Source organism: Miscanthus floridulus, chromosome 16, assembly GCF_019320115.1.
Source record: "Miscanthus floridulus cultivar M001 chromosome 16, ASM1932011v1, whole genome shotgun sequence".
Classification (NCBI taxonomy): Eukaryota; Viridiplantae; Streptophyta; class Magnoliopsida; order Poales; family Poaceae; genus Miscanthus; species Miscanthus floridulus.
In genome coordinates this window covers 6842442-6867244 of record NC_089595.1, presented here as the reverse complement: position 1 = coordinate 6867244, position 24803 = coordinate 6842442, and the positions used below count along the sequence as shown (strand labels likewise).

Sequence of the window (24803 nt, the reverse complement as noted above, 5' to 3'; positions counted from 1 at the left end):
CTTTCCTTGAGTTAGAAGTGATTTTAAGGTGATTTCATCATTTTTAATTAAACAATTCTAGTAAACATCGGATAAGGTTTTTAAACTAAAAACTATTTCTAAGCTTCTAAAAGTTTAGAAAGATCCTAAAAATATGTTAGGACATGAGAAAGCCAAATAAAATATTTAGAGTTTGTGAAAATATATCAAGAAGTTTCTAGAAATTAGATTTAAAACTAGGAAAATAGAAAATATCCAAAAAATATATAGCAATTTCCAAAACATTCTAATCAATGCCTTACTGTGTTTAAAAAGCTTCCCACAAAAAAATGGGATGCAACCGGCATGAATTCATTCAACGGTGGTGTAAGTTGCATTCAATCTAGTTGCATCTCATTTTCTTTGTTGTGGAAAGTTTTAAAAATGCACTTATACATTGTTTAGAATTTTTTTAGAAATTTTCTAGATACTTTTGCATATCTTTCCTAGTTTTTTAGACCTAAATTTATTTTTTTGAACCTTCTAGACATATTTTCACGAGATTTAAATATTTCATCAAGGTTTCTCCTCTCCCAATATATTTCTAAGATCTTTCTTGAAATTTTTAGAAGCTTAGAAATATTTTTTCATGGTTTAAAATCTTATTAGGCATTTACTAGATTTTGTTATTGACATGATGAAATCACCTTGAAAACCACTTCTAATCAGGGTAGGAAGATAATTTTAATGGTTTTGAGAGTTGAGAAAGACGATTTATCAATTTTAGAGTTAAGAAGAAAACTTGAGCTACGACGATAACTCAGAGAGGCAAAAACAGACTTTTTTTTTTGACAACATACCCTTTTTCCCTTAAACCAGCCGCAGGACTCAAGAGGACGAGAGGAGTAAAAGCCAAGCCTAATAGCACAATAGCGGAATAGCCCAATGCCGGTGATGATCCTGCAGAACTAAAAAGGAATTGACCCGAGGACCGAGCGTAGCTCGGGTGGCTCGCTCGCCAGGTGTGCCAGCGGCCGGACGTGAGTTCCCCGGGATCGATAGTTGCGTGCTTCACGGGGTTTTTCTAATAGTAAATTTGTATGTCTTGTGTATCTGTAGCCTTACGTGTGGATGCATCACAATGGTCAGAGTGACGTATCCGTCACGTGCGAAGCCTGGAAGACTTCGAATATCTCTCAGCCACGTGCGGCCTCTTCGTATAGGTGTAGGTCTAGCTTGCGCACTAGGGTAGATGTATGTGAGTTTGTGTGTGTGGTGGTGTGAGTTGTGTGTGAGTTTAGATACTATGACTTGTATTTGAAGAGTTGAGGCATAAAAAAAAAGAATGGACCTCTTTGCGCAACCACATAGGGATTTTTTTAACGAGGAAACACAACCACATAGGTCCGTCCATCGTCGGGCATGAAATGTGCCGTGTAGTAGGCAGGCTTAAAATAGGTCATGCCCAATGTTTGGATTAACTTTTTTTTTCCATCGCAGCCCATTGTTTGTTTTATGATTTTTCGGCCCAAATATTTATTGTGTACATCTCAGAAATATTCAATGTAGCCCAGTCCGTTCACATGTATTTATGTTGGCCCATCACATACTAGACCAAGCTCATTAGTCACAATATGATCCGACAAAATTAGCAATGACCAAGCCCATATAAACAATCACCGCAACTTGTACAATTCACACACCCCAACCAATCATTATCACAAATTGATGATGATACATAATTTTTTCTAGCAGCCTAGCACAGCCTCACTGCCCGACCAAGGATTCTACTCCCTCCGTTCCACGTTATAAAATATTTTTTAACTGTATATGTAGAGGTAGCGTATGTCTAAATATATAACCAAAGCTAAGTATTAAAAAAAGCCAAAACGCCTCGTAATTTGGAACGTGGGAAGTAGAACATGGACTTCGGTCGAGCATTGAAGCTCCTACCAAATGCAAGAGCAGTATATTTTTCGCAGCTAGTAGAGGCTATCTCCTTAGCAAAACAGCCCGACCATTTAGTTGCAAGTGAAAAGGGCACACAGTATATCAAATTAACATCGAAGTGACTCCATTACTCAACAAGAGGCAAATGTTATTGGAATTCAGTTCGACAATGGGGCAACATACGTACGATTTTGATCCAACTAATTTCGGTAATGCTTCTTATAGGTCGTCTGTCCAGATGGACGGACGGACCCGTATAAGTCGCCCGCTCGCTTTGCGCCTCGCCAACGCCGTCCCCGCCCACGTCGCTTGCTCGCTCAGTGCACTACGCGCCTCTGCTCTAGGACAGACCCTGCCCTTAGCCGCGCCGCCCCGCCTCCTGCCCGCGCCGCGTGCCCCCGCTGGGCTCGTGCCTCCCATTGTGGCCGCGCTCCATCTGCCTGCCCCTGCCCCTGCCGAGGTCCGTGCCGCCACCGAGGTCCACACCAGCGTCGAGCTCCGTGTTGACGAGCCTCCATTCGTCCGAGCAGCAAGCAGATGTTACGCTGAAAGCACATGTTGCAATAGTATGTTTTAAGTGTATGTTGCAAGTATGGTATATCAATGTTGTAAAAGTAGATCGGGATGTTGCACATGTTGTAATGGCTATACACGTATGTTCCAAGTGTTTCATCTGGACGAATATTGCAAGCGTTTTATCTGGATGTTATATATACATGCATGTTGTAAACATATGTTTCAAAGTGTTTTCAGGTTTTTCATACGTATGTTTGCGAGTGTTTCTTCTGGATGTTGCAAATGTTTGCAATATTTTTTAAATGTTTTGCAGACGTTTTCGCAAGTGTTTCAGACGTTTATTTCAAGTGTTTCATTTGTCTTCTTTTGTATGTTGCAACTGCTGCATCTGGATGTTTCAAAAATAGATCAGGTGTTGCATATGGGATGCGCGTGGAAAGTAGCTAGCAGCGTGGATGATGTTCGGGGCGGCGTGGGCAACGTCCAGAGCAGCACGGACCCACAGCTGATGCGCTCCCTCGTAAGCCCGGTGCACTATATACTCGTCTAGAAGTCCGAATTAATTTTGAAGACCGCTCAACTAACCTGCTGCCCATGAGGTGCACGAGGTCTTCATCCCTTCAGTCTTGCGGTTGTTTCTTTATTTCTTTCTCATAAATAATAAATAATATAACGGGTGCGCCCTGTTTGCTGCTTTACAGTATTTTTTCTCTTAAGTATACTTTTTTGTTTTTCTTCCCAGTCAACAATCTCTTACGATATATCTTGTTGTAAAAAAAAAACAATCTCTTACGATAGATCGCTGATATTTTTTCAAACAAAAAACTAAAACGTGTACCATTTTTTAAAGTTATCTCTAGGATCAACTGACAAGAATTGAAGGTGGCGGTAACGTGGCTCTCGCCTCTCTAAACTCAGTCAGGTATGTCAGGTGTGATTGCCAAGGTCTCCCTTCTCGAGGCATCTATCGTCGATCGTCGTCGTCACTCTCGCTCACTTGCCGCCGAGACCACGATGGCGCAGGTCATCGACGGCGAGGCCATCGCCGCCGACATCCGCCGCGAGGTCACGGCCGAGGTCGCCGCGCTGTCCTCCGCCCACAGCATCGTAAGCCTCCTCTTCCCTCCTGCCGTCGGTGCGTTCTGTCTTCTTGACCTTGCATCGGGGAGTGACGACGCGGAGATGGCCGGTGCTCTGCTCGTGTCGCTCACTCCGTCACTCGCAGGTGCCGGGGCTGGCGGTGGTGACCGTGGGGAGCTGGAAGGACTCGCGGACCTACGCCGACATGAAGTGCAACGCCTGCGCCGACGTCGGCATCCGCTCGCTCCTCGTCGACCTCCCCGAGGACACCTCCGAGGCCGCGCTCGTCGCCGAGGTCCACCGCCTCAACGCCGACCCCGCCGTCCACGGTATGCGCATGCCGCCTCTCCTCCTTGCTTGATTTCTCTTCTTCTCCTCTGTTGCTGGAAGTGGCACTGTCTGGGTAGCATGCAGAAGAACACATATTCGGATGCTCCCATTGTATGCTTAATTAACGGCCTGAGGATAGTCGCCACAAAGCTCCCGGATCGATGGGTTCCAGAAACCGACACGAGTTCTTTTCTATTTTTTAGAAAACCATGCGGCGCATTTTATTGATTGGTCTTGTTCGCTGGTCTGGTTCAGCGAACCAGCCGGCTGGTTCTCCTCCGAAGATTCAGCCAGTTTGAGCCGCTACAGTGTTTTTCTCTCACAATAAATCAGTCGGAATAGTGTTTTTTAGCTAAGTTTCAGATCAGCGAACGGGACCCGAGCAAAATTACATCGTTCACTAATTTTTGAAAAATAATAAAACTAGGGGGCTCATCGAGGGTTCGCCGACACGAGTTCTTCTGTGTGCCTGGATTATTAGGGAGGGACCATGTTCCATTCAAATCCATTGAGCTGCAGAGGTACTCCCTCCATCCTTAAATAACTATCGTTTTTATTTTTCGAGAAATAACTTTGACTAAGTATATAAAAAATATTAATATTTAGGGTACAAAATTAATATCATTAGATAGATCGTTGAATTTATTTTTATAATAAATTTATTTAGAAATACAAATGTTACACGTATTTTCTCTAAATATAGTTAAATTTACGATACTAAAAATGACCGTTATTTAGGAATGGAGAGATCAGTCATTTTTGCTTACGGGTCTTGCCTACAAATCTACAGTTGATGGACATGGATAGAGTTCCGTGTCTCGAAAGAGAAGAGACGAATGAATGATGAGATGCTTAGATGGTCACTTCACACGGGGTGTAGTACAGTACTGTTCATGATGCTAGGGGCTGCAGTGTGATTTCTCTTGCTTCGACATCTAGTATCCTTGCACCTCGACCTCCAGGTCAGTCCAGTGGATTTGGTCCATCGTGTCATTGCCGAATAGGATTTTGGCCGAATGGGTAAGAAGTTGGATCACGTACAAGAGAGTAGGGGCCACGTTTGAACCCAGCTTGCTAGCTAATTATTAGCAACAGTAGACCCAAACATTTTTCTTCACAAAAAAAACTGGAGCTAATTGTTAGCTGACCGGGTGTTTTGGACTATTCCACAAACTCCACCGTAGAGCAGCTTCACAAAAAATTAAAGTTTGTGGAGTACCTCTTTAGGTGCTATCACAGCTCCATTCTTCTTCGAACAGAGTGCATGGAGCTGAAAGCGTTTGGCTAAAAAACATGGACCCAAACACCCCCTACTAATTAGCTAGCTAAAGTTTAGTCCTTGCTGTTTGGATCCAAGGGACTAATAGATAGTACAATTCCCACATAAAGACGTTTATGCCCCTTGGTCCCTAGCACACGAGGGAGGGACGTTTTAGACTTTTCCGGAAATGGTTGCTCCTATTAGTCCCAATTAGTTGGGTTTGGCCAACTAATAGACTGACAACTAGTCGGAGGCTTGAATAACAAAAAAAATAGCCTAGCTATTAGGCTACTTGTTTGGATCCTTGGAGTCTAAAAATTATTCAGCTACTTGTTAGTCATATGGATCCAAACATGGTCTCACAAGTGTTAAAAATTAATAGATCAAAATATGAAAGAACCTAAATGATGCCTAGAGTGGGGTGAATAGGCTATTTACGAAAATTCGACATGCAAAAATACAAAGCAATTGCAAATGGGCACTGCATAACCGATCTAGCCGGTTCGGCTGCTTGCTGTGCTAGAACCGGCCTAGCCGGTTTGGCTGCTTGCTGTGTAGAACCGGGCTGGCCGGTTTCCTCGGGGACCCTACAGCAAATATGTTAGATGCTGATTTTTGCCTCCTTTTCTTCCCCTCAAGTAAAACCAAGTGTTGAGGGATATGTTTGGTACAAGTTTGCCTTGCACAATATGTTTCTACAACCAAAAACACAACAACCGAGTAGACACAAATGGTGGCCCACAAGATAGGAGATAAATATAATGAAAAATGAGAGTGAGACAAATTAACCAAACAAAGGAGACGTGGCGATTTGTTTGACCCAAGTTTGGGCCTCACCAAAGTGAGCATTGTGGAAGCTGGTGAGGACCCGACAAAGGTCAACTCGTGGTCGGGTCCAAAACGACCTCTTTCCAACTAAGGAGTCTTGTTTCCTTTTTCGGTGGGAAGACTAGCCCTTACAAACTTCCGGTCGTGCACCACACTTGGTGACTCACCGGTGACTACTAAGGCCGCTTAGGAGCAAAGCTTCAAGAGTAACAAATGCCTCACATGAACTAGCTGTCATCGAAAGTGCTCAAGGGTTGCTCAACTCAGATTTTGCCCACACACACAATCTCACAAGGCTCAATTTGCTCTCCAATTCAATGGATGTGTCTAAATGCACTCGAATCCCACAAAGGGTGAATTAGGAGATCTATGTAGGCTTTGCTAGTTGTTATGGATGTGGAAAAGCTTAAGCAACTAGCCCAAGGTAGTGGGAGAGAGTTTAAATAGGAAACTTCCAAAAACTAGCCGTTGGGTTGTCTGGTCAGTCAAAACCGGCCTGGCCAATGTGGGAACCGGCCTGGCTAGTTCTACAGACCAACTAGCCGTTGGAGGACAGCCAAACTGGCCTGGACGGTTTAGGAACCGGCCTGGCCGGTTCTACAGCACTGCACACCTCCAAAACTCTCTCTCTCTCTCTCCAAAATTTAGGTTTTTTGCCTTGGGTTTGTTTTGAGCACTTCTAGGTTATAATATATTGTGTTGCATCCCTCTTGATAGTATGGCGTGCCTAAAGTTAAGAAATAGAAATTGATAATTAATCCCACTTGAGTTTGTCATCCTTCGAATAAATGCCGCTTCCATAATTTTGATCATTTGAGGGCTTCCAACACCATCCATGTATCGAGTTGAGTTTCCTTGAGGTGTGACTCTAAATTAATCAAACCATTTGATCAAGATTCCATATATCAATCAAAGTCACTCTTTTCAATTATTTGATCCTTCACATCAACATGACCTCCAAAGCTTGATTAGTACCTCGACTAAATGCAAGTACTTTCTTCTTCACCTTAGCTAGGTTCTTCGGCCGCCAAGCCGTCGCTTGCCCTTCATCTTTGCTTAGTACCTCGAAGCCTTTCCTTACTATCTTTACCTTCTCAAGTCATCAAGTCACATCTTGCTTTGAATCAACAATTAAGCTCATAATATATCTATTTCATTTGTATTGATGTCTTCATCATTTTGATTTTGATTGATCAAGCTTCAAGAGTGAGACCATTCCATATGCAAACCTCTATGTCTCATTTATAATTGATGCATATAAGCTTGTCAAATTATTTTGATAATATGCCTCGGGCTCATTTCTGATTTGTATGCCATGTGCTATATTTGAGCCCAAATATAATACAACACACTTAGGACTAAATACCTATGAATACCTACAAGTCTCATGTAACACATTAGTCCCTTAATTGTGTTGCCATTCAATCCACCAAAATCCACTTAGAGGCTAGATGCGCTTTCAAAATAGGACATAGGCGAGTAGTAAATGGGTGCCGCTAGGCTAAGCGTGGTGTCCGATGGTTTAGTGGATTAGCTCGGCGTGTAAGTTTTGGAACTACTTTGGATGTGAGTTTTGGTGATAATAACCACATAATTAGAGGACTAATGAGATTTATCAAGTTGTCAAACAGATAAGCAATCAATGAGGATACTAAGTGATTTGGTGGAGCCCCCAATTACAAAAGGATGTGGTTGTAGACTCAATGGATGTTTAAATTCATTTTATATTTTGAAATTGAGCTAGTTCATTAGCTTGTTTTTCCATAACCATCAATAGACGAGTATTATCCATTGTGGAGTAGTTTTTTTAGAAATGAAGTTGTGTCTAGCTCCTCTTGGGTTCCTAGAAAGTCAACTAGTTAAGTTCCCCTTCAGTTCCTTGAAAGCCTACATCATTAGTTTGCAATGATGTTAGTACAAGCCACATGCATCTCGTTTCGATTGACTGATTCGTGTCTATTCTACCTATATTTAATACTTATTGTTTGAATGCAAAAGAATCAAATCCTTGTTCCAAATTATGAAGGAAACTTATTGACTTTTGCAACTATGTGCTATCATTCCAGGCATCTTTGTCCAACTTCCATTGCCTAAGCATATCAATGATCAGAAGATACTAAATGAGATCCGTGTTGAGAAAGATGTTGAAGGGTTTCATCCTCTCAATATTGGCAAGCTTGCAATGAAAGGCAGAGAACCGCTATTCATACCATGTATAGCAAAGGTATATTGCTATTATTATTAATGAAGGCCCCAAACAGAGTCGTCCACGTAAATCCACAAGAAACATGCTAGAAACAAATCTTAGCAATTTTCATAGAAATCAGAAACATCAACAGCTATCAAGGTAGTCTCAAATATGATTGACAAAAACAATGATTCAATCCATTTGTTTTCTATAAAAATGCACATATTTTGCCATTATGAAAAATAATATAAAGCAACACCCTATATCTACATCTAAATTACTCACCGGTGTCACTATGAAAGATAAATTAGGCCCTAAATTCACATGTAAATTGTATGTCATTATAAAAGATAATATAAAGTAGGGGTAAGTCCTACTTTGGTCATCAAATTATTGATTGAGTTTATTTTCCTCATAAAACTCCAAAACTAGGAATCTTGGGCAAACAAAGTAGCAAAAAAGGACAAATCTGACATCTAGCTAGTTTCAAAGGTATTTCCATTTCCTAAATATCGACAATAAAATCTGGTTTGATCTCTAAAATTTCACAAGTGAAATTCACTTTAAATTATAAAACTAGTACCAGATTTTTTTTTCTTAAGATATAATTTATTGTCAGTGCTCTATTTGCATAATCTTACTTGTTTCTATTTCTAGTGTTTTGTTGCTCGCAGTTATGCCTATTATTTATTTAAATCGTCATTTCATCATTTCCTTTATGTTGTTTGCATCATTAGTTGATGGAAATATGTTTGAGCCCCTTGTTGTTATGAAACCTATTACCTAATCATATGATGAACATAAAATTAGTCTCTAACCATGAAAATTCTTAAATGGGATCTTCATGAATGGAGCATGCCATCAGGGAGGTTGGTGTCGTCTTCTAGATTTTCTATGCACTCAGCCATCCATAGGATTCTCTTAGATGATCTTAGGGTCTAATATAACGCAGAAAAGATAATTGAATTAAATAAAAAGCACAATTACAAGCAATAAAATACTAGGAACACGAACAAATAAGACACAAATAATTCCAAGTAAAGATGAACATGTAGATAATAGTTTTTTAGAAAAAAAATGTCATTTCCATATTTGTTTTGATTTAAACAAGTCACTTATGAATATTCGAGAGGAAACCAGATATTTTTTATTTCCAGAAAACGAAAAACCCACCTTTGAACTAGTTCGATGGCCAAATTTGTCTAGTTTTGATAATTCGATAGCCAAATGTTTCTGGTTTTGAAGTTTCAAGGACGGAAACAAACTCGAAATATAGTCGGATGACCAAAAATAGCCTTCTCACTACAAAGTAAGCTCCCTGAATTTGCATCTAGCATCTCAACCATTCTAAAACATAATGTAAACTATTCACCTCTGCTATTACAAAATATGATCTAAGCAACCTTGTAAATCCACGTCTAAATTACCAATTCTCTAGCATTATTAAAATATAAACTAAAATGTCTGATCAAATTTACTTCTAAATCATCTAATATTATGGTAAATCAAATAACCATAAAGTACGCCATTTTTTTTTCTGATTCCATTTGCGATTAGAATCGATTTTTTTTCTCCTTTGAAGGCATGCGTGGAGCTCCTGTCACGGGGCGGGGTCAGTGTCAGAGGCAAAATCGCAGCTGTGGTTGGCCGCAGCAACATCGTCGGCCTGCCTGTGTCTCTGCTCCTTCTCAAGGCCGATGCGACTGTATCCATTATGCACTCACGGACCCCTGACCCAAGAAGCATTGTACGCCAAGCTGACATAGTCATTGCAGCCGCTGGGCAGCCTATGATGGTATGTGCTATGTATGTACCTGCCCACAATTTGATGCTCGCAACATCCTGTAATGAGTCTTCTCTGCAGTCGAGTCACTGGTAAGTGGGTCTGATTTGGCAGAGGAGCCGGCATTGCTCACGGTTTCATGTTCTTGGTTTGTCATCAGATCAAAGGGGATTGGATCAAGCCAGGTGCCGCGGTCATCGATGTTGGGCACATAGTGACTGCAGCAGCTGAGCAGGATGTGATGGTATGTATATTGTCATAGTTTCGGTGCAATCCATCTCCCAGTGCTTACTGAAATACTGAGTCACTTGCTCTGTGTGCTCTTTTCTTGGCTGTTTTCAGATCAACGGCAACGGAGATCTGATCAAGCCAGGTGCTGTCGTCATCCATGATGCTGACACCGACTCTGTTGACGATGACCCTGCCGAACCTGTCGGCGATGTAGATTTCGCAGAGGTGAGCAAGGTCGCGGGTTTCCTGACTCCAGTTCCAGGAGGCGCTGGCCCCATGATGGTGGCGATGCTGCTCAAGAACACGGTGGATGCCGCAAAGCCGGGAACATGCAAGGACGATGCCAAGTGACTCATAAACTGTGTTGGTGTAACATTTTCTTACTGTTCCCTATTTTGGTTGTTTCAACTTAGCCAAGGATAAGAACAGTAGCCACACTGATGTCCTGGACTCCTGGTTAATAAATGCAATTGTAAAAAAAAAAGGGTTGCTGTTTTTGTTTTTTTTATTTCAATTACAAAAAGAATATAATTCACAACATGTTGCGGCCTGATTCATCAGCATATAACAAGGGATTCCAATGACCGTAGCAAGTGGTTGTCTGCCAACCCGACTGAAACATTCCCAGTTTATAAACTATGCTGCAATGTCATTCTCCCCCTAATTGATTTTTGCCTCAAATGGACGTCAAAAGATGATATCAACGCCTAAAAAAACTTTTGATTTCAATCAAGCATCAAAAAAATATAATTCACAATATGCCACGGCCTGATTCCTCAACATAATGCATTGGGATTCAGGGATTCGACTGTAACAAGTGGCTCCCTGCCAACCCGGCTGCAGTCTAAACTATAATGCTGCAATGCCATTCGCTTCCCCTAATTGATTTTGCCTCAAATGGGTGTCAAAAGATGATATCAGAGCAAGAAATTTCCCTTTTAGGGTTTAACTCAATCTCCTCTTCAGCTCTTGCACAAAATCCTTCCTATCAACCTCGTATTCCTGGTTGGCTTCAACATCCTTCAACTTCACAGTTCCTTTCTGCAGCTCAGACTCGCCGACCAGCACCATCCACGGAATGCCCGATTGCAAGGCATACTTGATGTGGTTCGCCACCCTGGTAGTGAGCTTGAACTCTGCCTTTATCCCAGCACTCCACAGCTCGCTCACGAGCTCGGCAGCTAGTGTAAGGTCCTTTCCCAGAATTGACACCAGCACCTCTGTCTCTGTAGGCCGGATCTTCTACAATTGAAGACAATTTTATTAAGTTGCTACATGTCCACTTGAAAGAAGGATAAAATGATAGAGCGCTCAACTACCTCATTTCTTTCTTTCTCCTGTTGCTCCATGATTGCAAAGACTCTTTCAATTCCAAGGCTCACACCAACAGCAGGGATTTGCTTTCCGCTAAACATACCCACGAGGTTGTCATACCGACCACCAGCCGCGATGGAGCCAACCTGTTGCCAAATATGATTAGTACAGGAATCAACTAAAATGGTCTTCAGCTCTGTGAAAGTTAGAAAAAGGGTGTGCGTAACTGCGTATGCGATGACAAATAGTAAAAAGACATCAAATGTTGAATACATCAATTGCCAATAGATATTTTTTTTTAAAAAAAACTATGTATGGAGTTGATGAATAATAACACTATGCTTTAAGAAAATCCAGAGTACTGAAGAATTAACTTGAACATCAATGTGCAGTGATAAGTAATTATTTCTAACCTGAGCTGCACCCTTGAAAACGGCTTCATATATGACACCTGTGTAGTAATCAAGGCCCCTGGCCAAACTTAAATCAAAAACTATCTTGTCTATTGCATTTGCTTTATCCAGAGCCTTGAATAATATCTCTAGCTCATTCAGTGCAGCAACAGACCCTTCATTATTCATAAACTTGCTGCCCTCCTTTCTCAACTCCGTCAAAACTTCCAACGGGGGTCCTCTAGTCTTCACTAAATTGCCAATTTCGTCTGCAGTTTCATTTGATATACCTTTCTCATCCACCTAATTTGAACACGAAAAACAGTTAGGACTATGGTCAACATATCTACAACTCATTAAGGCGGCATGATAAAATAAAAATATAATTAACCCTCAGCCAAAACCAATTAATTCAGATGCTTACCAGTTCCTTCTTCACCTGTTCGAATGTTTGTTTGTCCAGCTTGTCAATACTCGAGCAAACTGTTCTGAACTTTTGAGGAGGCACACCGCAAATCTCCAACATTCCATCAAGCAACTTTCTGTGATTTAATTTTATCTCATATGTGCCTATATCCAGCTGATTCAACAATTCAGTCAAAACTTTGATGACCTCAAAATCCGGTTCCATAGGTTCATATACACCAGCAATGTCGAAATCACATTGGTAGAATTCTCGGTACCTTCCCTTAGATGGATTATCTCTCCTATATACTTTCGCTATCTGGTATCTCTTCAGTGCACTTATGCTATTCATGGCAACATACCGGGCAAATGGAACAGTCAGATCATACCGCAAAGAGCAAAGCTCACCACCCTGCATGTTATTTTAACAGTAAGACATCAAACCATAATTATGAGGGCACCATCTAAGGAAAACACTGCAACAAATGAATAGGCTGAGTGCCCCGATACTGGCAATGATATCATTAGCCTTCTGCATAATCTATAGAATATAAAACAAGTGCATGACAAATCAAAGCACGAATATGAATTTTCTGCCAAGTAACACCTGTTCACCAAGCTAAAATGTGAGAGGACACCGAAACAATACCTGATCAGCCAGGTCATATATCAACTTTGAGTCTTCACCATACTTGCCCATAAGGGTTTCTCTCAGCTCAAATACTGGTGTATCAAGTGCAGTAGCACCATGCATCTTGAATACACTAGTTATAATTGAAAATGCTCGCTCCCTTATCGCCATTTGCTCTTTCCCAAAGTCACGTGTACCCTAACAGGAGTAAGCATAAACATTTAGAAAAATGAGGAAAGGGAACAACATTACAATCTGAATACTACTAATCAGACCATACAAATAAAACAGCACTATCTGCGAATAGTATGATTCTCACCTTTGGAATTTTAGGCAATCTCCTGACTTCATTGCTCTCAACAATCTCCTTCACCTTCTCCACAAGGGACTCCAATCCGGAACATTTGGGATCAAAAAGCGATGAGAGAGAGGTTGCCCACTCTGCAACCAACACAGAATTTACAGAAGCAACAGTACTTCCATTTGTCACATGGTCCCTAAGCAGCATCAGCACAGCAGAAGTACCCTTCCCCAAAGTTTTCTTCTTCTTGCTCTTCTTGTCACCCTTTGCTTTGTCCCCACCAGCCTGTGGCTTCTCAGTTGAACTGGCTGCTTCATTCTCAGCAGCAGCTTGTGGCTTCTCAATTGAACTGTCTGCTCCAATTACTGCCATGGCCACAGCTGCTTCCCAGGCAAGATAGTCCCTGAATTTGAGCAAGTGGTTGTACACCCCCTTCAAGACCGACACAGCATCTGAATCAATCAAAACCTTGTCAAGCATTCCCTTCAAATCATCCACGCTAACGCCACCAGTAAGCTTCTCCCGAAGCTCGGCATCAGCAATGCTCTCCGCACAGAGCCTTGCCCGGGCAACGCTCAGCTTGCACAGTGCCTGCACAGCTCTAGCGAGCTGCGTGGCCAGCACCACCAGTGCCTCCTCCTTTCCCTCACCGGTTTCACCGGCGTCCCTCTTCCCCAATTTCACGGGTGCGTTGAGCTCGATGCGTACTAAGGTGTGCAGCGCCCGCACCGCCTGGCGGAAGATCCCGTTCAGGGCGGGCACCTTGGCGAACGTGGCGGCGGCGGGGGCGCCCCCGGCGGCAGCGCCGACAAGCTTGGAGCCGAAGACGAGGACCTTGATGTCGGCGGCGACGTCGGCCTCATCCTTGGAGGAGAGCCCGTCGCCGGAGGCCGGCACGTCGAAGGCCGCGGCGGCGTCCCCGCGCGCGGCCTCGCACGACAGCGCGGCGACGGCGTCGGCGACGCGGGCCAGCGGCGCGGCGCAGCAGTCGATCAGCGCCGCGAGCGCGACGGCGGCGGGCGCGGACGCCGCGGCCACCGCGGCCTCGTCGCGGGATCCCAGCGGCAGCGCGGCGGCGAGGTCGAGCGAGCCCGCAAGGCGGGCGGCCGTGGCGGCGGTGACGAGCGCGGAGGCGGAGTCGGACGACGTGAGGACCAGCTTGTTCAGCAGCACCGCCGCGGCGGCGCGGGACTCGGTGGGCGCCAGCGACGCGATGGCGGCGGCGAGCGGCGCGGGGGTCTCCTGCGGCGAGGCCGCGCGGGTCGAGAGCGACTTTTGCGCGGAAGGGTCGATGCCCGGGGCGGCGAGGCCGAGGGACAGCGCGTAGACGGCGGCCGGCGACAGGGTGGCGCCCTTGCCGCCGAGCATGACGGTGGCGGCGGCGGCGGAGGTGGACGCCATTGTGGGCCGATGCTAAACCCTAGGGGAATTCCTTACCTGTCATTAAAAAAAAATGTCTTTTTTTTTTTTTTTTTTTTTTTTTTTTTTTTTGCCCTCCATGCCACTGCCGTTTGGGCTCTAACGCCGTCAAACTGCATGTGTGAAAAGTCGAAAATACCCTTAAGTCTAAATATGTCATTATTTTTTTAGCATCTTAACTACTTCAAATGAAAAAACTCAAAACTAGAAAGTTGTAGATCTCGTCGAGATCTATAATTTTCATATAAAAATTATCTTCATTTAATTCCAAAAAAAAATATGATTTGATATGATTAATATATTTTAGAAAAATCATATTTTTTTGCGAAATTAAATAAAAATATTTTTTATATAAAAATTATATATCTCGACGAGATCTACAACTTTCTAGTTTTAGTTTTTTCATTTGAAGTCGTTAAGATGCTCAAAAAAAATTAATGACATATTTAGACTTAAGGGTATTTTTGATTTTTCACACCTGCAGTTTGACGGCGTTAGAGCCCAAACTAACTGCAGTGGCATGGAGGACACAAAAAAAGTTAGAGTAGTGGCGCTGAAGACCGTTGAACTTTTCCAAGGACATACAGGGCATTGCGATCTTTTTTAATGACACACGAGGAATTCCCCCTGAACCCTAGTGCGGGAGGAGAAAAGGGAATCACGATCTGATCGGATGGACGGCATGGATGTGCTGTCTTGTTAAACTCTAGAGAGTGGAAAAACGTCACTCTTGCAGAATTACGTGGTGTCCAAGCTACCTGTTGCAGTTGTTGTTGTTGCTTTTAAAAAAAACTAGGTAGAAATTCCTTTGGTTGGCTTTCGATTCTTGCCCAACCAAAATCATGTCAAGACAAAAATTTTAGTCATTAATTAGTTTATTGCTCAAAAATTGACACACCAATATTTATGGCTACAGTTTTGGCAAATATCTAGGAACTTCTTATAAATCCTATAAGAGAGAAAAATGTTTTCCTATTGTTGTTACAGCACTCAACCAAATGCACACCTATCTAGCTTTGGCAAGTCTAAGTTTTGGCTTGTAGTTGGGCAAAAATTAATAGCAAGCAGGTCCTCTGTTACATGACAAATCTGCGCCGCGACCAGGAGGGAGCTCATAATTTGCTCATTCTCTTGCACACACTCATACCCACGGGCAGCTATTTCGTGAGCCACTCTATTACATAATATGGAAGTACTTGCGACAGGCTACACAGTGCGCGGAGCTTGGATGAACAAATAGGGGGGCTAACATGAAGCTAATACTAGTTCAACATGGTTGATTACATAAAGAAATGCTATAGCTCCTTGGTTCCCAGAAAACTCATTTTCTTGCCATACTTTACATTCACATGTATCGTACACGTAACAGGATCCTGATGAGAACCCACAACTATAATAACTAGAGCATGACTAGATTAACTACACTGTGACTAATGAGATGGTCTGGCAAAATCAACAATGCTCCTTTCCTGCCATAGAAGGAGCCCGCAACAAGCTTCCTAGCATCGTAGCATGAAAAAAAAAAGTAGAAGACACAAATTAAAATATTGTGAAATATGAAAGGAACATAAGTAATTGAAAAGGAGAAAAGGAAAAAATGTAAATGATAACACAAACACATATGCGCTCAAATGTAAGGTCCATCTTGTTCCCAACTGAAGACTCCGTAAAAAGCATAGCATACACAACATTGCTAGCTCCCAGATATTTATTTCGATTGATAGCATACTTCCTCCGTCCCAGAAAGGAAGACGTTATATGAGGTTAAATTTTCTCAACTTTGACTAGATTTATAGAAAATACATGCAACATTTATATCTTAAAATAAGTTTATTACGAAAGTATATTCAACGATCTATGTAATGATACTAATTATATATTATAAATAATTCTTTTATATATAATTGGTCAAAGCTAAAAAAAAAAAGTTGACTTTTCAGCAAGTGGGACAGAGGGAGTACAGATGATGGATCGTCAACGTAACCACTTCAACATGGCCTAGTCACTCCTTGGGTCCTTCCCTATGTCGCAAAGCAAAACACTACACCAATGGTTGTTGCAGCACCACCACACACCGCCATTACCTTTGCATGGTGCCACCAACATGAGAGGGAGGGGGGAGAGAATGAGACATAAAAAAACTCTTACCATAAAACTAAAGTCCTCACATTAATTTTATCATAACAACATGAAAGATGATACAATCTCCGTAATAGAATATAGTGTAAGCAGGACGGCCACCCTAGTGTGGCTATGCAGGAAGGTGGGCAAGCGGTGCACCCAGAGCTTCAACTCGTAGTGGACCGTTGCTCGGAGGTTTAGCGTGGGGATTTCGATCCCATGTTGGTTGAGGTGGAGGCATGCCTGGCCAAAGGACCACCTCAGGCAGGTCTCATGAGCCAGGCCGTGTCGGAGGTGGCCCAGGCGGTGGACCTATGCCTTTCAGGCCCAGACGAGTGCGGCTCAGGGCCAAACCTCACCAAGGCCCTAACTCTTGGAGCCGGAGCAGGCTGGGGGATCCCCACCCCCGGTCCAGGTCGACTTCCCCGCCATCCAGGAAGGGGCAGACGGAGGCGGCCCTGCCATTCCGGCTGCTGTTGGCACAACGCCTGACGCGACGGCCGTGACGTCGACCGAGGACTTCATCGCTGCATTCAAGAAGGCGCTCACGATGCTTGTCTTGTCGTCGCCTCCACGACTGCGGCTAACCCGGGTGGCCAGAGCGCGGGCGGGGGAGCTGGACGACTCGGAGCTCGTCCCCAAGAGGAGCGCTAGGCTTGCCGCCAAGATCAGGCATAGGGAACATAAGTCGGAGGCTCAGGCGTGGAAGGTGATGATGAAACGTTTGGGGCTCGAGGAGGTGGAGACTGTGCTACCTGACGAAACCTCCTTTGAGGAATTCCAAACTGCCTTCGCCCTCCCCTTGTTGTCGTCGACGCGGGAAGCCATGCAAGTTCTCTTCCTGGGCAGGAACCAACGGGCATAGTCGCTCGCTTTTTGTGTTGCCGATTTGGTCGCAAAGCACATTTCCTATGTAATTTCTCTTAGTTAATCCAGTAGCCAGGTGGCAAGGTGTGTGTTGTGTCACGCGCACGGTTGTACTGTTAACTGTTTTTCTCTTAATGAAAAATGGGTGAATGGCCCGATCGCGAAAAACATCCAAGTTAAAGCCCTTCTTTGCAACATTCGACTTTGTTGTACTGTAACGTGAGAAATCATCTATTTTAAACACTCAAATTCACCAATTGAAGCATTACAATATCAAATATTGCAACGGGAAGAAACAATGTATTTTGTAGATATATGAACATACATGAACAAATAAGAAATATAGAACAAATGGTAATAGTTACCAAAATAAATAAAAATAATTAATTCAACAGTGCAAGCGTTGCACACAATACTCACACGCGATCGATAAACTTGTAGCAACATTGTATATTTCTTGAAAATAGTATTAAGGCAAAAAAAAGCTCCCGCAACATAGAAAATGTGGTCAAAACAAGTTCTAAAATATATTTGCAATATGCATGCCATAGAATCTGCACACTTCTTGTAGACCTTTCTCGTCTCTATGTTGCGCCAACGGATCCTACACCTTCCGTTATCTGCGTCACGTGTGGTCACTGTCCCCTGTTTCCCCTCCTCTTGCCGTGCTCATTGCTCCGTGCTCATCGTTCGTATGCCTCTAATGGCTCCTTAGTGATGAGGAATCGCCACAACTAGATAGAGGTTCGCCGGATAACACCTATTATCTTTTAGATATAGGAAGAGTTAGAGAAAGTTCAAGCTCTTCCACTGGGAGGGAAGACTGGTGCAGAGAGACTGCACAAGAAACTAGAAATCGTGCGTGTGGTGGCGGCAAACATGCAGCGATGCACTGCGTCCCTAGAGGCAGGAGCTCCATGATTTTGGGGCTAGAGCAGTATAGGAGAAAGTATGGAGAAGTGGAAGAAAGACAACCAGTGGTAAGTAAATGAGGGACTATGAATGGATAAGTTTTTTATAGAGGCAGGCCAACGGACACCCGAATCCCAATATTATATATTAAAGTTTTGTAGCTTCGACTAGAAAAATCACTAAAATTATGTTATCCTACATAAATGAACTATATATTTAGAAAGTATTGCTCATAATGATTTAATTGTGAGGTTAATATGTATAAAATGTTAAATATTTATGGCCACGTTAAGAAAAATTTTGACCTAGAACAAATCTAAAATGCCTTTAATTTTCCTATTGGAGTACAGGACATTATCAATATATACTTGTGCTGGGCACAACACAAATCCATGCTTTGCTATGCTCGTGTAGCATTACCACTCTACTAATGGAATGTCTTAACAAGTTTGTGGTAGGCATCACAGTGTTTCTTTTTATATGCACGAGTGCAAGTATCTTACTTGGTACGTGATCAGTAAAAATAGGTTCCAGCACTTAACAATAAGTAATGTATCTTAGTCTAGTGAGATTAAGAAAAGAGCTGAATATCTACCGTGGCTCATGGCACAAAAATCCAGAAAGCAGAAAGTGACTCACGGCACAAGAATTCAAAGAGAAGAAAGAGGCCACCAAAACTATACAGGAGAAAAAAAAAAGTAAAGCCATAACGACATAACCGTGTGTATGGAACGCCCGCCTGCAAACATTTCCGTTACAAAAAAAAGGGGATATAATCATATAAATAAGGGTGTGCTTTGCCATATAAGCTGCTGGATACTCCGTAGGTTACATTGATTTAGGAAAGTTATATGCATGATCAAATTTTAACAATGTGGCGCAGTAATGCTGTGGATCGCAGAAATCCTAGCCTGAATTCTTTCATACTGACATTCAAGCAAGACATCATACTGCAGGGACATGCTAATATCTCTGTTGGTTTCATAATGATGTGAGGTTGGCACGGATATTCTAATTATTCGTGTCAGTTTTATATATATAAACCTCGGTATAAATGTGGCCACCTGTGTGTGCTTAACCATCACGATTGTTTATTTTTCATTGAACCGGATCTTTTCCTTCCACGCATGTGAGCATGTGGTGTAACAAAGGGCAAGGTAAACAGGATTAAAGAGAGTAGTAGTGCTTGACGACATTTTCTTTTACTAAAGTGTAGAACATATCTCCTCTCACAGAGTCACAGGTAGCGGTCCTTCAGTTTTTCTACTTTGATTTGATGCTTTGGGCTTTCATCAACCACGAGGTTTTTTTTTATTTTGTTCTTTTTGATAAATTCAGCAGCCACGAGGTTGGGTGTCGGATACCTTACTTGGAAGGATGATATGCTTACATCCTGGAAGAAGGACCAACCAGCTGCTCCAGACCTCAAACATACACCGACCATCTGTAGTGACTTTTGTTTCTCTGCTCCGATCCAAATTTAAACATTGATTCCAGCAAATGCCTGTAGCCTGATTGAGCGGAGAAGAGCAGCGAGAAGCAAGCATGGCACAACCAGCCACGGCGGCGGCGGCACCAGCACCGGCACTGGCACCGGGTCCAAGCCCAAGGAGAACAATACTCGAAGTCGAAGCCTTCGTGGCAGTAGCAACTACCCTGTTGGTTTTGCAGCTCATCTTTGGGTTCTGCAGGCGGCGGTCAAGCAGCATGTGGATCCAAGGACCTGTGTGGCTGGCTTACACACTCACCTTCCCCCTTGTCACCTACACATTCGGCCTCATGCAGTCGTCTTCGGCGAAGAGCCAGCTGTACCCCGTCTGGGCCATCGCCTTGTTCCTAGCTTCCGGGTGCACCAACTCCGTCACTGCCTATGATCTTGACGAGACCAAGCAGTGGAAGAAGCAACTCTTTGAGCTGGGTCAGCAGTACGTCTACTCTGGCCTCATCTTTCTGCTGCTCCATCCTAGCCGCATTTCTGTCCTCAATGAGCTCATATGGAATCCTGAAAAGTTCGATCCTATTTACGAGTATTGCTACATCCTTCTCGCCGCCATCATGATCACTAATCTGTTCAGAGTCATCGCCTGCTGGATGGCTACCTCCTCTGATCCCAGCAAAGTAGTCGCCGACTACATGAGGGACCTGCATGTTGATTCGGGAGGCTCTCGGTCTGAGTCTCAGCTGCTGCAGGGGTCCAGGACCAGGTCCGAGTCTGAGTCTGACCCTATCAGGATGGAAGGCGGCAGGTACCTTGTTCGGTGGTATGGCTACTTCCTCAACACTCACGGTGCCACAGGCCATGGTTACACAACTAAGCTATCTGAGGAGGATATCATCACCGTCGACATGATCTGGGAGAAGTGCAGTGATATGCTGCCCTTCGATCCAAGCGGCGGCTCGCAGTCGAAAGATGTGTGCCTCTCATTTGCCTTGTTTCACCTGCTCAAGCGTCGGTACTTTGGGATCAACTGCTATGAGGCCGGTCTCCAGAAGACGCGCGACTTCGTACTCAATGGGCTCCTGGCGTCAGAGGATGGCAAGAGAGCATTCAGGATCATTGAGGTAGAGCTGGCCTTCATGCACGATTTCTTCTTCACCAAGTATGCATGTGTCTACGAGAACGAGATTTTCTTCTTCGTTGTGTTCATCATGAAGGCCATACTAATCCCCATCCTTGGAGTATTTGTGCACCAGAACTTCTTAAGTCTCAAGACACAGAGCAAGATCATACCAGTGGGGACCACAAAAGCTGATACCATGATCACACTTGCCATTCTGGGGGCACTACTCATTGTGGAGGTATTGCAAGCCATGCTGTATTTGGCATCAGACTGGTCCTTGGTATCAATGGCATGCTACCATGTGAGAAAAGGACCATGCCAAGCTATGTACTCCCTTCTCCGTAAGCCGGTATATATGCTTAGAAAGCGAAGTTTATTCAAGTATTGGCAAGACAAGATAGGCCAGTACTCAGTAATTGAAGGCAGCCGTTGGCATAAACCTTCCCCGCCACAAGGGCAGCTACCCAAAGTAAATGTGCTTCTCTTCTTCATTGTTGCCAAGATTTATATGCTACTCACTGAAATTTCATGGAAGATTTGGACATGCCAGTACTGCCGTAGCATTGTGCAGGATGTGAAGCTGCCTGATACCGTGAAGCGTGAGATTGCTTCATCCCTCAAGTCCATTGCCGCCACTGGTCATCATCTAACAAACGGAGAAGCATCGTTGCGGCGGAATGAACTGTTCATCACCCCATTCAAGGAGACACTGAGAAGGGATGACTGGGACCTAACAGACACCATGCTGATATGGCACATCGCGACCAACTACTGTGAAACTGCAGCGGAGATCTCTAGCCATGGTAAACTCAGGCACTACCGCGAGGTTGCCACCACCTTATCCAGGTACTATGCATACCTCATGGCCTCTGTCCCGGAACTGCTCCCTGGTAACCCTACAGATATGAGCTTCACATTTGACAAGGTGATGCAAGAAGCAACAGTGGCTCTGTACCAAGGGCAGGAGGATATTCGCGAGCGTGCAATAGCAAACAGAGACATGCTGACAGAGGCTCTCAACCGCTCAAGACCATCAGACCAGGAGGATCACAATGACACTATATTCCTCAGAGGACTGAAGCTTGGGAAGGAGCTGGAGGACCACATAGATAACGAGGAGATCCGTTGGAAGGTGCTAGCCGAGTTCTGGGCAGAGATTATCCTCTACGTTGCACCATCTGACAATGTAAGAGGGCACGTCGAGCGGCTTGCTAATGGTGGAGAGTTCATAACCCACATCTGGGCGCTTCTCTCTCATGCAGGCATCCTGACCCGCCATCTCAGGCAACAGGAGTCATCCCAGCGATTCACTAGTTAACAGTCAGCTGAAGCTGCTTTCTTCTGACTGAAGAACAAAAGAAGATGGTGCCAGCATGAGTCCACTCTGAATCTTACTATGATGCATGTGTCCATTGTTGTGTGGGGTGTGTGTGCTTCCCGTGTGATTGCAGCAGGCTAGATTGTAGCTTCTCAGTGTTAGCTCTTTCAGTTGTGTGCTTCTGATTAATTATTCATTCACCTGGACTTGTCTTGTCTACGTAGTAAGAGTGGTGTTGGTTTTTGCCTTTGGATTGAAACCTTTTTGCCGTACCTCAAAATGCCTACAGTAGCTTGGAAGGCACGTGGAAAGTGGAAACCCCCTTGTTTCCCTGGGTTGTGAATCCCTGTGTTGCTGTTTGGGCAAAGGAACGGAAATCCTGGATATACCACAAAAGATTGTTTAATAAAAGTCAATAAAAAATCAGGAAAATTTGATACAATGAGAAACTTATTGCAAGGAACTTACTTCAACACAAAAGAAAATCAGTAAAATTCAATACTATGAGAGATTCATGAACATATTTGACATCAGATCATTATGCAAGAATCTTAAGTACATATAAAATGTAAAATGAGAAACTTATTGTAAGATAAGAAATCCATTGCAAGAAAATTATATGTGCTGAAGCCTTGGGCTCAGAAGTACCTACAGCACATATAAAACAGAGATCCTTCCTACTGTCACTAAAATGTCACTTTGTAAGCTACTATAACTTAATTCACACAACTAAAGTATGGAATTGAAGAGCACAGGTAGAGAAGTATAATTCGGTAGCATACTAGAAAAACTGGCGCGGCAAAGCCGCGCGCCAGCTTGGAGTGTGCCAGTGGTTGAATCACGTTTTGTTGGGTTAGTATACCTTCTTTATGTATCCCAGCAATGTTACTTTATAAGGGTAAATTTATAGGTCATAGTAATCCAAGTTGCATTATATCGATTAAAAACTGGCAATCGTAAACCAAGATTTTCTTTTGCCTATTGCCTCTTGGTAGAAGTGCAGCATTTGTGTCTTTTGAAGATATAAAGGGAAATTATTCTTTGATTGAGGGACTAAAATTTGTGTATCTTGTGAAGATTTAGGGACCTTATAGAGTTATAGTTTTTGTCATATTTTTCAGACTGAACAAGTTATGGATCTATTTTTTGCTGGAAAAACAAATATTCGAGTCTATAATTTGACTAAGCATAAAAATGAAGGATATACTAGTTATAAGTGTGTAAATCATGATGAGTACACCAAATGTGTGCAAACATACAGCATAATGGATGTTGAAGGCAGTGTGACAATGATCTTGTTGACTCCTATGTTCAAAACTATGAAATTACGTAAAAAAAGAAAATTATAGCATGATCTTTGAGTCCAATTCTTGCCCTTTTTTATGTACAGGTCCGGGTAGCTTAAGAACTTGCTTTCTGTATCTTTTGGGATCATGCCCAGATGAAAGGATAATTATGCATTGATGAGTGATGATATGAAACGAAAATTATGATAATGGAAAGTAAAATGAAAATCGTGATATGAAATCATAAATCGCTGGGCCTGATGAGTGATAATAAGACTGAGCAAGATACATATTCCTGCACCATCTTCGAGCTGACGGTCGTGATTTTGCATGGGTTTCATCTCTCGGGTGAAATTTTACCGAGGAAAACAACTGTCCGTAGCCCAATTTTTGAGCTTGCTTTTTAGATGATCAATTCGAGAAAACTTTTGTTCAATGCATTGATCTCTGAGGTTCTGCAATGTGAAGCAGAAGAACAAAGTGATGTGTGCCACTTAAATGAGATGTATTTTGCTGGAATCTTCATTTAACAAGGAATCTTTTTTCATACAGAACTATGCAAAAAGTATTGAAAAGGAGTACCAAGGGTTTCTTTCTTGTCTTTTAATATATGCATCGCCTACAACATTTCTGTTTCTGTTTTTGTGCAACAATGAAATATGATATATCTTGAATAGATTAGATGTTGTTTGGTCTGATGATTTAGTCTTTTATTTAACTTTAAGTGAGTGGGTGAACAGAATACATTTCAAGCGGTGCAAGATGTTAGCTGTTCTCCTAAAGAATAATATGGGGTTATGCAAAAAATAGTTCATCTAGGACTCTTTTCACAATGTAAACTGTTGCTGGTTCTGTCACTTAATCGAGGCATACTGAATTGGAAACACGAACCTGGAAAAGAATTAGTAACTCCTCAGGGGAAATACCTAATATAACAGGATTGATTTAAAATTAAAAAAGAAAAGAAAAGGGCATGCTTAGTGTCGAGATCACAGTGATAAGACTGGTAGTAATAAAACGAGATACATATGGGTACTTTTGTTCACAATAGATATTGCCTCATAATGTCATGTTCTGTTGTTTTCTGATAAATGCTTTTGTCCAATAGCAGTATTTCTTGGACCTCAATTTGGGCAATCAGGTCATGCGCG

At 43.0% G+C, this 24803-nt stretch overlaps 3 protein-coding genes across 4 annotated transcripts; 2 read left to right on the top strand and 1 right to left on the bottom strand.

Moving 5' to 3' along the window:
- The first annotated feature begins 3438 nt into the window (after window positions 1-3438).
- Window positions 3439-10476, top strand: LOC136510203 (bifunctional protein FolD 2-like). Its single transcript, XM_066504743.1, has 6 exons — window positions 3439-3531; window positions 3650-3833; window positions 7990-8147; window positions 9694-9906; window positions 10055-10101; window positions 10293-10476. The coding sequence occupies exons 1-6, from the start codon at window positions 3439-3441 to the stop codon at window positions 10474-10476; spliced, it is 879 nt and encodes a 292-aa protein (XP_066360840.1).
- Window positions 10477-10820: 344 nt separating this feature from the next.
- On the bottom strand, window positions 10821-14586 carry LOC136511708 (histidine--tRNA ligase, cytoplasmic-like). 2 transcript variants are annotated; one of them, XM_066505744.1, is made up of 6 exons: window positions 13187-14586; window positions 12886-13065; window positions 12256-12648; window positions 11853-12134; window positions 11445-11585; window positions 10821-11367 (listed from the first exon to the last, which is right to left on the bottom strand). In XM_066505744.1, the coding sequence occupies exons 1-6, from the start codon at window positions 14567-14569 to the stop codon at window positions 11071-11073; spliced, it is 2676 nt and encodes an 891-aa protein (XP_066361841.1). In that variant the 5' UTR covers window positions 14570-14586; the 3' UTR covers window positions 10821-11070. The 2 variants fall into 2 exon arrangements, with proteins under 2 accessions (XP_066361841.1, XP_066361842.1); XM_066505745.1 differs by having other exon boundaries at window positions 10821-11364.
- A 5446-nt stretch (window positions 14587-20032) lies between these two features.
- LOC136510202 (uncharacterized) lies at window positions 20033-22366 on the top strand. The gene has a single exon (XM_066504742.1). The coding sequence runs from the start codon at window positions 20033-20035 to the stop codon at window positions 22364-22366; it is 2334 nt and encodes a 777-aa protein (XP_066360839.1).
- Window positions 22367-24803: the final 2437 nt, after the last annotated feature.